The sequence below is a fragment of the Camellia sinensis genome, chromosome 10 (assembly GCF_055761805.1).
Source record: "Camellia sinensis isolate YWXY chromosome 10, ASM5576180v1, whole genome shotgun sequence".
In the NCBI taxonomy this organism is placed as follows: Eukaryota; Viridiplantae; Streptophyta; class Magnoliopsida; order Ericales; family Theaceae; genus Camellia; species Camellia sinensis.
Window position 1 is genome coordinate 119,805,841 of NC_138970.1, and position 16,850 is coordinate 119,822,690.

General features: G+C 34.7%; 1 protein-coding gene, 1 long non-coding RNA gene and 1 pseudogene across 6 annotated transcripts in view; 2 read left to right on the top strand and 1 right to left on the bottom strand.

Annotated features, from left to right (window-relative positions):
* LOC114282186 (DEAD-box ATP-dependent RNA helicase 35A-like) overlaps window positions 1-6,961 on the bottom strand; it is a 52,994-nt gene extending 46,033 nt beyond the window's left edge. For 2 of the 4 annotated variants that reach the window (XM_082892162.1, XM_082892161.1), the window contains exons 1-2: window positions 6,791-6,957; window positions 5,335-6,229 (exon numbers count right to left, since the gene is read on the bottom strand). In XM_082892162.1, the coding sequence (XP_082748288.1) occupies window positions 5,335-5,795 (461 nt within the window). In that variant the 5' untranslated portion in view covers window positions 5,796-6,229; window positions 6,791-6,957. Of the gene's footprint in view, window positions 1-144; window positions 6,230-6,790 lie in introns of all 4 variants that reach the window. The other 2 variants (XR_014342523.1, XM_082892163.1) reach the window with 2 other exon arrangements.
* Window positions 545-1,426, top strand: LOC114279026 (maturase K pseudogene; annotated as a pseudogene).
* A 7,343-nt stretch (window positions 6,962-14,304) lies between the features above and the next one.
* LOC145801712 (uncharacterized) lies at window positions 14,305-16,619 on the top strand. 2 transcript variants are annotated; one of them, XR_014343357.1, is made up of 2 exons: window positions 14,305-14,503; window positions 14,868-16,619. It is a non-coding gene; the product is annotated as an uncharacterized LOC145801712 (long non-coding RNA). The 2 variants fall into 2 exon arrangements; XR_014343356.1 differs by having other exon boundaries at window positions 15,535-16,619.
* Window positions 16,620-16,850: the final 231 nt, after the last annotated feature.

A 16,850-nucleotide genomic window follows, 5' to 3' on the forward strand; every position in this document is an offset into this window, starting at 1 on the left:
TTCGGTTTCCAATTACAGTCAGTCAGTTCAGTACTTTTACCAGTCCAATTATCAGTCATAATCAATTCAATTTAACGGTAATCAATGGTTATCGGTAATCAATCAGTCCTAAATCAGTAAACAGTATGAGGGTTGTTACATTACCCGATCTAATTATAGGTTAAAAATATATTAGTGCGTGTTTCGGGAAAGGCTTTTCCCATGCGGGAATTGTTGATTTTTTAATGAATCCTAACTATTGTGACTCTCCATAATGGAATGGAGGTGGATGTGTAGAAGAAGCAGCATATTGATAAAAAAAAAATTCCAAAATCAAAATAACGATTGGGTTGAAAAAATAAAATAAAGGATTTATAACCGTTTTCTTATCCTATAACAAACATAAACCAATAAAATTAAATGGAAAAAAAGTGGATAGAGAATCTGTTGATAAGGCTTACCAAGGTATCTATTCTTTTCTTACTGCCAATACCTTGTTTTGACCGTATCGCACTATGTATCATTTTATAACCCCCAAAATCCTCTATCTTTAGTACCATTTTTATTTCAAATGGAAGAATTCAAAAGATATTTAGAACTAGATAGATCTCAGCAACACGACTTCGTATATCCACTTATCTTTCAAGAGTATATTTATGCACTTGCTCATGATCATGGTTTAACTAGATCGATTTTTTTTGAAAATATAGGTTATGACAATAAATTCAGCTTACTAATCGTGAAACATTTAATTACTCAAATGTATCAACAGAATCATTTTCTTTTTTTTGCTAATGATTCTAACCAAAATCCATTTTTTGGGCACAACATGAATTTGTATTCTCAAATGATATTAGAAGGATTTATAGCCGTTGTGGAAATTCCATTTTCTTTATTTTCCCTAGAAGGTAAAGAAATAGTAAAATCTCAAAATTTACGATCAATTCATTTAATATTTCCTTTTTTAGAGGACAAATTTTCACATCTAAATTATGTGTCAGATATACTAATACCCCACTCCATCCATCCGGAAATCTCAGTTCAAACTCTTCGTTACTGGGTAAAAGATGCCTCTTCTTTGTATTTATTACGATTCTTTCTCCATATGTATTGGAATTGCTCTCCACAAAAAAGTAAAAATGGGACAAAACATTTGCATGAGCATTTGGAAAGGTGTAAGAACGACAAATCAGTGGAAATAAGGCAATCATTTTTACTAGCAAATGAGAAAAGAAATGATAGAAAAGTGGAGTCCCGTAACCATGTGTTTGATCAAGAAATCTCTCGATCAGATCTTGCTTCCATAATTGTTCTACATGAGTATCCCCTTTCTATCGTTGATCATTTTGGATTTAGAAGATTTCAACCCATGTTCAAAATGGTTTCAAGAAACACAATAAAAAAGGATATCTTCAAAGTTTATGATATTGAGAGGGAAAAAATGTAGGGTAGCCATCACCGCAGATATGTGGACTTCAAAGCCAAACAAAAGAGGTTCCATGGCAATACGGCACATTTCATTGATGAAGAATGGTCATTGTGAAATATAATTTTGCTGTATGTTCTACGATTTTTTTTTCTAAAAAAATTTATTTTATGTTCCATTACTATGACTATTATTTTTTTTTTTAAATGTCGTGTTTATTTTTATTAGTTATTACTTATGTTTGTTTGGATTGTTAATTGATTCTAGGTTTGTCTATGTTCCAATTCCTCATAATTGTGAAGTCCTTTCCAATGTACTTGTTGATGCCATATTGGACTAGAACATTGATAGGAAGCTATCCACAATTACCATGGATAATCCTACTACAAATGATGCCACGATACCTACTGTATTAGGAAAACTTTCCATAAGCTCACTTTTTTTAAGGGGTAAAGCTCATCACATGCATTGTTGTGCGCACATTTTCAATATAATTATTATCAGTGATAGGAGATGTGATTGAAAGAATACGTGATAGTTGTTATTATTGGAGTGTGCACAATGTAGAAAAGAAAAGTTTGAGAACAACCCGCCAATTACGTATTCAAAGCACAAAGGGTTTGGCTCATGATGTCAAAACTCGTTGGAACTCAACTTATTCAATGCTTCACACAGCTTTGATTTATAAAGATGTGTTTGCACGATTGAAGTCTCGTGAGAGACACTACACTAGTTTGCCATCTGAGGAGGATTGGTACTTAGCAAATGCAATTTGTGGGAGATTTAGTTGTTTAACAGTGTGACAGAGTTGTTCTCTGGGACTACTTATCCCACTGCAAATTGCTACTTTCCAAAAAATTGTAAGATTAAAGTGGCATTGTCTGAGTGGCTGGAAAGTCCAATTGAGGTCATTAGGGAGATGGCATAAAAAATGATGGAAAAATATGAGAAATATTGGAGTGTGTGTCATGTTATCATATGGGAATAGCTTGTGTCTTGGATCCAAGGTATAAAATGAAGCTTGTGGAATATTACTTCCCAATCATTTATGGAGATAACGCTTCGTATCAAATTGAAAAAATTAGACAGGATTGCTATGATTTGCTTCACGAGTACCAATCTAGGTTGGAAAGGAATCGACCTAATACCATGGGAGGAAGTAAATCTGCTTGTTAGGTCATTGATGTGGATGAGCATGATCCTCTCTCCAGTTATGATTTGTTTGTCAATTTGAGTACTAATTCCATGCTTGTTAGATCAAAATTGGACTTTTACTTGGAGGAAAATGTGTTGCCTAGAACCCCAGATTCTGATGTTCTGAGGTGGTGGAAGACAAATGCGGTTAAGTTTCCTACTGTACAAAAGATTGTTTGGGATATCTTAGCTATTCCCGTGTCAACGGTTACATCCAAATCTAGTTTCAGTACAAGTGGAAGGGTGATTACTCCACATCGTAGTAGACTTTAGCCATATACTTTGGAGGCCTTGATGTGTTTACAAAGCTGGCTATGGAGTGATATCAATGGTAAGTAACCACTAATTTTATTTATTTATTATATTACACATATTTAATGGAACAATATTGTTATTTGTTCATAGGTACTAGCTCTACTACAGTTTCAACTAATCCCCCTAAATTTTGTGATGAAGAAGAGGAAGCCGATGCGAATGCTAATTGAATAACAGGTTTTGTTTTTGTTGTTGTTTTTCATTTGGTGCATTTCATTAAATTAATCTTTAATTTTATGGTATGGAATGCTTTTGGTTAGGTTGTTACTAGCTTGATGAAGTGCTTTTTTTTTTTCTTTTTTTTTTCTTTTTTTTTTGGGGGGGGGGGGGGGGGGGGGAGTTTGCTTGGAAGAATCTAGACTTGGGAAATTTGCTTAGAAGAATCGAGGCCTTTTGTTGATGTTCTGTACTGCTTTTTGAAATTTAGTAATGTTTTGATGTTATTTTGTTGATGTTAAGGCTGGAGATGAAAATATTAATTGCTTCTAGTCTTTTTGTTTTGTTATTAACTACAACTAGCTGATGTTTTGTTTGAAAGTACAATGTACACTTGGGAAGTTTGGTTAGAAGAATGAAAACTTTTGTTGATGTTATGTAATGTTTTGATGTTTATTTGGTTGATCTGAAGGCTGGAGATGAAAATATTAACTTGCTTGGAAGTCTTTCTGTTTTGTTATTAATTGACTACTAGCAGCTTTAGATGTTTTGTTTGAGAAAGTACAAGTCTTTTGAGAAAGTCTGATTTTGTGTTGCTTGGGTGGTGAAATCTATTGAATACTTCTCATTAATTCAATTTTTTTCATAATAATTCAATTTGTAATGAGGTTGCTTTGAATGGCAGATTGGGTAGGGTAGGGTCGGGGTTGGGATTGGATATGTGGGGCAGGGGCGGGGATGGGGGAGGTCTCTATGCGGGGCGTGGTTTGGGAGCAGGTTGGGGGTGGGGTAGGGGGCCCCTGACCCATCCCCTACCCGTTTCCATCCCTAGTAGTGAATTACACATGAGCTCAAAAATATTTGGAAACAACACTGTAATTTTATAATCTAAAATACTAACCTTCAACAACTAATTTAAGTCTAGTTTACTTTTTAAATTTTCAATCAGTCTTTCAAATATTTTATTTCAATATCGAGTCTAATATGTTTATACTATAATAATAGAACAATTCACAACTTGTCTTGTGCTTTTCCCTTTTGCACTAGAAAAAAATGTTCTATTCAAGTTTACTTATTTATTTATTGATATTTAATTTTATTATTGTTAATCCTTACTTTCCATGTAGTTATAGGGGACATGCATGAACCAATAAAGATACCTCAATTTGATCAATTCTACTACTTTAGCTTACTATGTTCTTATTCTAAAAGAACTAAACAATGTGTTATGAAATATTCTTTTATTTATTATTGCAATATATCATATTATAATGTTATACATAAAATTTTAATTTATAAAACACAAGTAATAATACGTGACTTGGAATATCCAATACTTCAAAATTAAGTACCCGATATGCCAAAATTAATGAAAAATTAATTAAGAAGTATCTGATACTTATTAAAAGTATCGGACACAAATAAGATACGGATATGTCTCTCTTTTTGAAGTATCCGTGCTTCATAGGTGAGCCATCATCTCAACAGCAAGATTAAACAACAAAATCAAGTATATTTGAAGTAAGCAATTTACATAACATGAAATGTCAAGCATCAACCAGAAGACAATATTCAAACTCACAAAATTCAACTAGATAGCTTTTTACCCCATTGTTTTAAACAAATTGATGCAGAATGTAGAGTTCCAATATTCAGCTCACGCGCAGCAACTTTCCATCATGTGGAGACTTAATTAAAATTTTATTAATTAATAATAGTCATTTATTGTTTCATATGTAGTTTTCTTATTATTTTAGTTTTCCTATTTTAGAAGAGTTCCTAGTTTCCTATTTTATTAGGGTTATTAGCCTACAAATAATAGGCTTTGACATTGTATTAGGTAGCCTTGAATTAATGAATTCAAGGCTGTGGCCTTTGCAAGATTATGGTTATGGCCATTGTGTGCTTCTCTCCCTCATTCTCTCTCCTATTCTCCCTCCTGGTTCTACATCACAAAGTGTGCAGACGACGTCTCACAAGCTGAATATGTTTAAATGTTTATTGAAAGATAAGAACAGACCAATTTTTTCTTAACCTGATGCCCTATGAGGATTTTTCTTAACAAATTCTAGTCATATTTCATTGGCTCAGAGAAAGTCAAACAGAAGGAGAAAAAAAAAGGAAGACCCAGACTATTGACATAAGCCAATATGTCAAAATAGGTGGTTGCATGATCCATATAAATGATAGTTGTTAGATAAAAATATTAGACATTATTGCCATGTAACATGATTTTCAGCAAAACTTGATTCAGAAGTGCTTACCTGCAATTGTCAAGGCTCATCTTCTTCTTCGCAAGCATGTCCTTCAACCTTCCAGGGGTGGCAACAACGATATGCACACCTTTCTTCACAATCTCCAATTGTGACCGCATATCAACCCCACCAATGCAAAGCAACAGTCTCAATTCCGGAAAGCGATACTCCCTCATTGGAATTAAAAATTGCACCACAACCTCATAAGTCTGCCTAGCAAGCTCCCTAGATGGGCAAATTATCAATCCAAATGGCCCTTCCCCGGGAACAATCGGCATCATCAACTCTTCTTGCAATGCCACCATGATTAACGGCAGCACAAAAACCAATGTTTTACCAGAACCTGTAAATGCAATCCGTATCATATCCCTTCCTGACAAGATAACAGGAAGTCCCTGCACTTCAATAGGTGTTGGTTGTACAATTCCCTTTGCTTTCAACTTGCTTAGAATTGGCTCCAGAAACCTCATTTCCTTAAAATTTTTGATCGGCGGGGGGATATCTTCACCATCAACGATAATATGCCATTGCTTTCGAATGGAATCAGTCTTTTGTTGACATCCTTCTTCTAATTCTCAAAGGTGGCTTCCATCCCGTCAACAACGGCTCTTCATAAGTTATCACGTTTGCAAGTTCACAGACAAGTCTTCCGATCTGACCAGTGTTCGATCATTTCCTTCTCCTGTTGCACAATTTGTTCAGTCGGACTAATCTCCAGCTGGTCACGCTTAAGCTGAGTAGCCTTGACAAGCAAAATGGGTTTTGCTTCATCAAGTTTTGACTTCTCAGTCTCATCTTCAAATGCCGAAGATTTTCCCTTCCGCTGAAGAATGTTCTGTGCTTCCATTGCTCTACGTTTGGCCACTGGAACGAATTCCTCATAATCATCCTCTTCCTCCATCTCCTGCATTTACCAAATGACATTTTAAAGTCGTGAGTCTTTAACACTGTCTTTGGATTGAGTGATTTGGAGAGAAAAGAAAAGAAATATTGGTTATCTTAAGTGGAGAGAAATGGGAAGAAATAGAGAGAAATGGAGAGAAACTCATTTCTCTCATAACCCTTATTTTCAATCTTCCCAAAAGTGGAGAGATTGGGAGAGAAAAGAAATCCACAAAGGTTTATATTTTCATAATACCAATTTTACCCCTATAAAAATAAAAGAAATAAAATGATTGAAAATATAAAAAGGTTATTTTGGTAATATAACATAAAATAATTTCTTTTCTTTTCTCTTAATGAAATCTAACCAAACAAGAAGGAGAGAAATCACAATCATTTCTTTTCTTTTATTTCTTACTTATCCAAACAAAAAGGAGAGAAATTACAATCATTTCTTTTCTTTTCTTTTCTTTTCTCTTATTACTTAAGTAATCATTTCTTTTCTTTTCTCTCCTAAACTCACCTTTGTGGGCTGAAACTCAGAGATGGAGAGGGAGAGAGAGAGAGGGGGGCTGAAACTCACCTTAATGAAGCAAGTCGACTCGCGAAGCAAGATCAAAATGCAAACCCTAGTCGCGAAGTCGATTCCACCCAACGCTTTGGTCTCTCTATCTCTCTTCTCTCTGCATCTCTTTGCTTCTTTTCATTCTTTTCTCTGTCCTCTTTCTCTTCTTTTTAACGAGATTAGCCTATCACCCGCCTATGCACGGGATAATAATATTTATATTTATTTTAAATCTTTTTTAATATATAAATTATGCTTTTAAAAAAAATTATAAAAATAATTTAACAATCTTATCACTAAGTATAATATATAAGAGAAGTTAAAAATAATATTATAGTAACTATGCATGGATTTTTGTTGCAATAATTATGAAAAAAGTTAAAAAAAATTTATAGGTTGGAAGAAGTCAATAAATGTAGATATTTTTTAAAAAAAATAAAAAATTAAGATTAGGATATTAAAATTCTCACAAGATTTGTGGATTAGAAATCTCCTTTTTCCTTATATTATATACTACCATATTACTCGTGTTATGTACAAGTAGAATTGTACATAATACCGCCATAACAGCTAAAACCGCACTGAATCGCACCGAACCGCACAAAATTTCAACTCTGACGGGCGGCGCGAGTTGGTTGGTTGGTTGGGTGGGTGGGTGGGTGGGTGGGTGGGTGGGTGGGAGGCCAGCACTGGCGAATCGGTGCGGGTGGCGGTGGAATTTGCCAACCCGCATGTCAAACCGACCTGACCCGCATATGTTAAAAACAAAAAAAAAAACCTGTTATGCTTATACACGTAGATGTTATACTCTCTCTCTCTCTCACACAATAATTTCTCCATCAAATCTAATTGACATATTTCAAATGCATCTCATTCACACTTACACACACAAGCTTTCTCCTCATCGACGCTACTACAACATCTCATCGATTCACACATATCGCCGCTGCCACTGTGCCGATCGGCTCACTGCCGACAGCCTTTCGTCTCCTTCCCTTGCCTTTCCTCACCGCCGACAGCCTTTCTTCTCCTTCCCACACAGACCGCTGTTAGTCTCTCTCTCTCTCTCTCTCTCTCTCTAATAGTTTCTCTCGCTGCTCTCTCTCACTCAGCTTTGTTTGTTGTTATGGAAAGAGAGTCTCTAATGTATATGCTCTATATACATAATATATATATATATATTCTATGCTCTCTCTCTCTATTATAATTTAATTGTTTGAATTTAATTTTTTATTTATACTTATTATAATTTTTATATTTTATTGTGTGGATTTAATTTTTATAACATCAGTGAATTTAATTTTTATAACATCAGTGAATTTAATTTTATTGTGTGAATTTAATAAGTGAATTTAATTTTGTATTTTTTTTGTGTGAATTTAATTTTTATAACATCAATGAATTTAATTTTTATAACATCAGTGAATTTAATTTTATTGTGTGAATTTAATAAGTGAATTTAATTTTATTGTGTGAATTTAATTTTTATAACATCAATGAATTTAATTTTATTGTATGAATTTAACCGTCAATCCGCCTGAACCGCCAAGGCAAATCTGTCATTATTTGCCAACTGAACCGCCGATTTTTTATTAGAAAAATGACAAATTCTAATGACATTTTTATCAATCCGTCACCCGCCATACAGTTTCTATTTTTCTCTTAAACCGCACCGACCCGCACCGCGCACACCCCTATGCACAAGTATAAATAAATAATTTAAAATTAGTTTTTAAATTAAAATAATAATATAAAATTTATTTGAAATATATTGTAAAAGTGATTTATAATCAATTAAACTTTATTCATTTTTATTAGAGTTACACTAAGGGAAGATTTTTATTCTAAATTATTAATTGTATTTCCTAAGTTCTTAATAAAAATCTACATGTCATAATTTAATTGGTAAAATTTAAATAATAAATTACAAAAATTTTATTTACAATAAAATATAAATACATTTCATTTTATAAGTTTCGTAATTTTAATTTTAGCAATAAATTATATTTTTTAATTTACTAATTTTTTCTTATTTTGTAAAATCTAAAAATTTGTTTACTTAAAATTGTTGTTATAACTCTTATGTGAAAATAGATTAAAATTGACTTGTTATATTGGACTAAATATTAGAAGTGACCTGAAGGCTAGTTGACTGAATATTTATGTCATTGGGACATTCACCTAGTCATTAAAAATTGTCTTGATTGTTTAAAATTATCTTTATCGGTTTGTAACCAATATAAGTTAGTTTGAGGGTTCCAATATTAGATTAAATATTAGAAATGAGTTTAGAAAATTTACTTTGAGTCGATTTTTTTCCTCAACAATTCTTGGTTTAAGCCTATAACACATCTTATTTTAATAACTCAATATAATAATAAAAAAAAACAATAATCTTAATGTTTATGGTGCTTTTTGTCAATCAATAAAACATATTTATAAATATTAAGAGAATATGTACATTTCCCACACGCACCCCATGGTTAGTGTTACAAAATAGCATACTGTACTTTTTGAAATACGATATTTGTGTACATGTATTTGACAAAGTGTTACAAACATTATTTACATGTAGACAAGCATTATTTAGTGGATGTCGGGTTCACGGACATGCTAGGATTTCTTGCCCCATTTCGTTTACAACGCTATCACTTGCAAGAGTTTCATGGTCGTCATTATTCTAGACCCAAGGAACTGTTTAACCACTGACATTTGTCATTAAGGAATGTCATAGAAAAAACATTTGGGATACTAAAGAAACGCTTTCCAATATTGTGGCCCATGCCTAATTACAAGTCAACACGACAAGGACCCCTCATGATTGCATGTTGTGTAGTGCACAATTGGATCCGTTTACATACAGCTATGGATCCACTCTTCATAGAAGTTGATAATGAAATGGCGGCTGAAGCGGCAGCAGAGGGGTTTGGTAGAGGCTAAGCTGAGTGTGTAGACCTGTCACAACATGGGTTGACATACCAATCAAACTTGAGGGACACAATTGCTAATGCTATGTGAGAAAATCATGTTGGTCATGGGTAGACTTATGATGTCAAGAAATCTTGTGAAGAATACTTTTTTTGTTAGTATTGTATGTATTATTCTTTTTTTTTTTTATTTGTAATGTGTGAAATGCAATTGAAATTTGTATTGCCAACCATTTTTTTTTTTTTAAATATAGTTCTCCCTTTTTTAAGTGTTCCTAATGCAAAAATTGAGCAAAGTCAATTCTTGAATAGAGACTGAAGCCATTTGCCATATTAGACAAATTGTACACAGATTTTGTTAAACTTTCTTGGTAATATAAACAACAGGTTATTAAGTGTAACAAATGTTAGCATATAAAATATGAAAACATATTTTGTAAGTGGCAATGCTACCTATTACAATAAACACATAAACATTTCAAATAAAATTTTTGTTATTTACAAATAAGATAACGAGAATGAAATATCAAAAAAACAAAAATGAATGCAAAAAAATTTCAAATATAATGCAAAATTATAAGTATTATTTTACATAGAATTTTATGTTTACTAATTCAAAAACAATTCAACAAACATATTAAATACATAGAATTTCATCAACATTTAATTCAAAATATCTAATACAGAAAAAAAATATTTATTCAATATTAAACACATAGAAATTGTTTTTTACAAATTCAAAAAAACACCCACCTACATTTTCTGTCATCACCCTGCCAACAATAACACCCACATAGCTTATTTACACCAACCTGTCATCACCCTGCTGAAACATTGAGCAATAACACCATTTACCCCATTCTGCAAGCTTGACCAACCCCACATCAAATTGTATTTAATGAGGTCACCACATGCCTCTCAGAATATTTTTCAATTTTCAGTTAAGTATACTTTCGCAAAAGATTTGTGAACTAAGTTTTGGGTACCAATGGACTTCTAAAAATTTTAAACAAAATACAACACACAAATATATGAACTATAGTGCATGTTAAAATAAATACATTCTCACAGGCCAAAAATTTTTGTTAACAAATAAGATAAAGAAAATTAAATATTAAAAAAAACTGATCGGAAACAACGAGTCAAAATATAATGCAAAATTATTTTCGAAACTCATACAACTTACTCAAAAGTCATAACTTAGCACATGAATCATAAATCTGAAAATATTTTTGAAAACAAAATACAAGAATATTTTTTGAAATTTCTTTTTACAAATTAAAAAAGAAATTTGGGAATATTTTTTTATTGTTTATTTTTTACAAAACAAATAATTATGAGAATTTATTAACCCACCTACAAACACAAATAATTTGTGAAGTATCATCACCTACCACCAATTTACCATCACCTACCACCACCTACTCCTCACCTACTCCTCACCTACTACACTCACCCTCTCCTATATAATGAGCCACTCACCATTTGTAATATATGTATCAACAATATATCAATCAATAATACATAAATTGTTACATGGTATCAGAGCAAGGTTAAGACTCCAGTAATTTTGCTTCACCGGCGGGCGGCAACCTCGCCTTGGCCGCCCGCCGGACCTCAATCTATTCCGCTTATTTTCTACCCATACCTTTCCATCCCTGCCTAAAACCTCTTTCTCTAAAATCTGGATCTCACAATCACCAGATGCCATGTTCACGCCACCGATAAGCCCATCGTAGTTCGGTCAGTGTGGTCTGTCAATTTCGAGTCAGAGTTCGAACTAATCCGACTCATCATCGATCTCTACCCTTTCGTCTCCATGGACACAGAATTCCCAGGTGTGGTGGTTCGTCCCAAGAGCGGAATGAATTTCTTCCGCAATCACAATCCCACCGCGCATTACGCGACCCTGAAAGCCAACATTGATCTCTTGAATCTCATTCAGATTGGCCTCACTCTCTCCGATTCAGACGGTAATCTCCCCGATCTCGGCACCAACAATTGCTACATCTGGGAATTCAACTTCATGTTGTTGACTGATATACTTTCCTCCGCACTGATCTCCCTCTCTCTCTCAGGTTTTTGAGCTGCTGAGGGATAGTGCATAATGGGTGTGTTGTGTTGTGTTGTTCTCCTATATCTCTTTTTTTATTCTACTATAATAGTCTAATAAACTATTACACATTACACCAACCCCTGCGTCTCTCTCTCATCTTTCCATCACACCCAACTTTTTCTTTTTATTTATTTATTTATTGTTTTGCTTCAACCCAGACACCAACTTTTGTCCCCCTCTTTTCATTTCTTTTTATTTTTATATTATTCACCCACCTCTGTTTTTTCCCCTCTTTATCAAGTGGCCTGAATTTACTGTTAATATACCAGCTCTTGGCAACTTCAATATCAATTCCACCTTTTTCAAGAAGTTTGACTACAGCAGTGCAGTGGGTTAGGTTAATTGGGTCTGTCCCTGGATATCCTAAGGCTCCTAATTTGAAAAAGTGGGGACATATGACGTTGCGTACCATTATCATCATCATCATGTTCCCCACTCTCTCTCTCTTTTTTCTTTTAGCAGTTTGAAAACAAATGGGCATGTCCCTCCTTCTTTTTTTTTTCACCATCTCCCTTTTTTTCTACACAATATTTTTGTACCACCGCCCACTCCATGATACCAATATTATTATTATTATTATTATTATTATTATTATTATTATTATTATTATTATTATTATTTTTCAAAAAAAAAAAAAAATTCATTCCAGTTGATTTTTCTGCATTTCCACACCTACCATTCGAGTTTTCCAAACACACTTGCTTTATTCATTTCAGGGATCAACCCCGATCACAATTTTACACCAAAAAAAAAAAAAAAAAAAAAAAAACAACCCACAACAACCACATCAACAGGCGGGATTTTTTCTTCTCTACTCTGCTGCCGGTCTCTTCTTCTTGCCTCCGTCCTGGGCGGCCCTTGACGGTGTTGCCTCCGTGTTTCCCACTCCACCGAGCACGTTCACTCCACCCTGCTCCTCCACTACAGCATATGGTGGACCTCCAAAACGGAACATCACGGTGGCCTTCCGCTTCAACTCCTTGTTTTCTGCCTTTAGCACACTTATCTCTGCTCGCGCATCCTTATACATGCGTTGGAGCAGAGCCAGCTGAGAGTTTAACTGTTGCACCTCATTTGTCCTGCTCTGCAGCCGGTGCGACAAGTTTGTGACCGCAGTCATGGTTTCCACACATGACTTCAGAGTATACTGATTGGCCTCAATATCAGTTTGCACCGCCATTTTTTGCTCCACCGACCGCATCGGAAAGTTCAAAGGAGCAAACCCAGAAGTGTTTGGTTGGGGTTCACTGGCCACCGCACCAGTTCTTTCTCTTGTGGACTCGTTCAGTTCTGGAAAGAGCGTAAGCAGCCCACGGGAAGAGGAGGCCATGTTCTGGGTAGCTGGACGGGAAGAAGAGGCCATGTTATGGTTGGTGAGTGTTTCAGAGATGGGTTGGTTACAGAGTGTTTACAGAGTGTTACCAGTGTATCTCTCTCAGCCCACGAAGAGTTTTTCCGAGGTTTCAGACTGGTTTGATTTCCACATGTTCTCTCAGCCTCCGCCTTCATTTATATAGCACATGACGAAGAGGCTGACACACGCACTGTCGATCACGTGCATCGCCGCATGTCTGGCGCGCCTTTTGATGGCACGTCTTTTTATGGATTGGGCACGCCTTTTGATGGCACGCCTTTTTATGGATTGGGCACGCCTTTTGATGGCACGCCTTTTGAAAGATTGGGCACACCTTTTGAGGGTGCGACTTTTTAAGGGTCCGACAAGACTCTGTAAACTGTCCCGACATTGATTCCGGTTAGCTACTTTATGGGTCCGACAAGACTCTGTAAACTGTCCCGACATTGATTCCGGTTAGTTTCTACAAGGGTCCAGCAAGACTCTGTAAACTGTCACAACAACTGTCACAACATTGTCTGCTACAACGGTCCGACATGACCCCATAAACTGTCTTCTACATCGGTCTGACACCGCCATTCAGTGTCCTCTACACCGTTATGACACCACCATACAGTGTCCTCTACAACGTTATGACACCCCCATACAGTGTCCTCTACAACGTTATGACACCACCATCCAGTGTCTTCACCAATGGTCTGACACGACCATACAGTGTCTCCTATCCTCTTTTATTTTTATGTATTTTCTTGTTTTGTTCCTCTCTTCAAACTCAAGTTGGTTAGTTTCTATCCTCCTTGAGTTTGCGGGGGGTGTTAGAATTTACCATCACCTACCACCAATTTACCATCACCTACCACCACCTACTCCTCACCTACTCCTCACCTACTACACTCACCCTCTCCTATATAATGAGCCACTCACCATTTGTAATATATGTATCAACAATATATCAATCAATAATACATAAATTGTTACAGAATTTATTAACCCACCTACAAACACAAATAATTTGTGAAGTATCACCCACTCACATGCTATCAATGACACCAACCCCTCACAAAGGTGAACCAACAGTTATCAACCCACCTACCTCCTTTACACCACCATTTAACCCATTTAGAAAGGTGGACCAACCGCTCAAAGTATTTACTAAGTTCATCAAACTCTCTCATATTTTTCAATTTAAAAGGCGCATGACTTGGTTGATGAATTCCATAGAGATGCATCACTTGGAGAATTTGCAAAGCAATGTGCAAATGGTTATCAAACTGAATCCATCTCCCAAACACCAATCAAACTGAATAAATATCGAAATTTGTTGATTAACTCAGGTAAATTTCTATATTCTCATCTTGGTTTACATTTCATGTTGTTGCTCAATATTTAAAATCTGTATATGGGTTTGTTTTATGGTCTGTTATATATATATATATATATTTTCAATACATGCAAAGCTGAAGATGGGTTTGGTCATATGCGGCTGATTTTTTTTCTTTTTTTTTTTTTTTTTTTTTTGTGAATACATGGAAGACATATCATGTTATTGTTAAAAATTATTACTGATTATCATGCGGATGCCTCACAAATTCTTTTGCTTCAATGTTGAATATGTAGAGATTATTTTCATAAAAGCATTTTTATCAAAAAAAACTTATCGGAATTACATTGGTCTATATTTTTGTTACTTTGAAAAAGTGATGGCTCCTCGCACAAAGAAACCACGAGCCCGAGAGGTTAGGCAATCATCAAATCAAGGGAGACAATATCTGTCAATTGACTCCCTTTCACAGCTCGAAGAAGTTAATTATGGCAATATGTCTTCCCGTTCAATAATTACTGGTCGAAGAGTGAACCTTGCACCATTTTATGATGCCCTGTTGATCGACAAACTTGAAGCTATGGGATGGGCAAACTTGATAAATTTGCCTAGAAAGGCATATCCCTGTCTTCTTGTCCTCTTTTATTTGCATCTAAAACATTCGAATGTTGAAGAAGATGACTACACAATTCAGTCTCATGTGAAAGGCAAATTCATTTCGTTGATTGTTCCAATCTTGGCTTCTATTCTGGATGTTAAACAAAGCAATAACCAAATATATTTCCAAACTGTGCAAATTATGGTTCAGATAGTGGGGAATATCAACGAAGTTTATTCGACTATCTGTATTAGCAAAACTACGGGCTCAAATCTACTTGCCAAACACCTGAAACCACATCTTCGCATTCTTTATCGTTTTTAAGTAGAGAATGTAACTCCGAAAGTAGGCCACTATGATGTTGTCCCCATATTTAGTGCTTACATACTCTATTGTTTTGAGGTTGGTCAATCTATTGATTTGTGTTGTATTATTATGCGAGAAAGGACTCTTGTCTCATCAACACAAGACAAATCTTTAGCATTTGGAGCCTTGTTGACCAAAATCTTCAAACACTTCAAAGTTAGATTTGAAGATGAGCCCCAAAAAAATATTGCCAATGACGTTACTAAGTACACAATAAACCGAGTTGGAGGAGCTGATGTTTTACTTGCAAGCATGGCTACTCCGGATGTTCCCATGGATGATCCTCAACATCATCCTGAAGTTGTAATGCCACAACCACAACAACAGTCGCCTGCCTATTGGATAGACTTTTTGGTGATACAGGAAGAACGCTACAATAAACACATTCAATGGGAACAAGAGATGGCCACTCAAATAAATGTCATTTCTCAACAATTTGGTGTGCTCAATACCCCGTGTTGACCACATTAACACACGGGTAGATGTCATATATCAGTACCACTTTCCTCCACCACCCCCTGATCCTGAGCAGTGATCCTCTAATGGCATATTGACACTACGGATTGTAAATATTTTATACCTGGGTAATATGGCAAACTTGTTTTTTTTCAACTTATTTTTTGGTTCTTTTTCTTGTTTTATGGTCTTTTATTTTGCTAGTGATAACATGAAGCCTATGACAATTGAAAGTAGTTATTGTACTCGTCATGTTGTGGCCTTTCTCTCTGTGTGTGTGTGTGTGTTTTTTTTTTTTTTGTTTGTAATATTGAATTAAGTGTGGTAAAGTGCATATATGCTAACAAAATTATGATCTAATCTTTTGTTTGATTTATTTTGTGAGTTGATAATTAATTCAAAACTCATAAATTACACTATTCTGAACATGAATTTGTTAAGATTATTTTTAGTAAAATTAAAGCTTCAAACAGGCATAGAAGAAAAGAACAAACAGTAGCAGCCGGCGGAGCCACAACATACAGGGGGCAATCGTCCAGGGAGATGACCGGCCGAACATCTGGGGGGACAACTGGCGGTGCAATTTTGGCTCAGTTCAACCATTTCTATTTCACTATGTATTTGGTGTACGTTGTAACATTTTTGGATTCCCCATGTACTGATGACAAATTCTTTGACCATTTATTTGAAAATAATGCTTAACAATAAATAGTAATGATTTGTGACAGTAAATATTAAAAATATAAAAATATTCTACATCAAAAATATTTAAACACAATAATTCCAACCAAATATACAATCAAAGTTATTTTAAAGCAGTAATTGAATATTTATTTTTTTAAAAAAATATTTTGTTTGTAATATTTTCAATTAAAAAAATTTTAATGTTATTTTTTTCATAATTTTTTTTTTAATTGAATTTTAAAAAGAGATTGGTTAT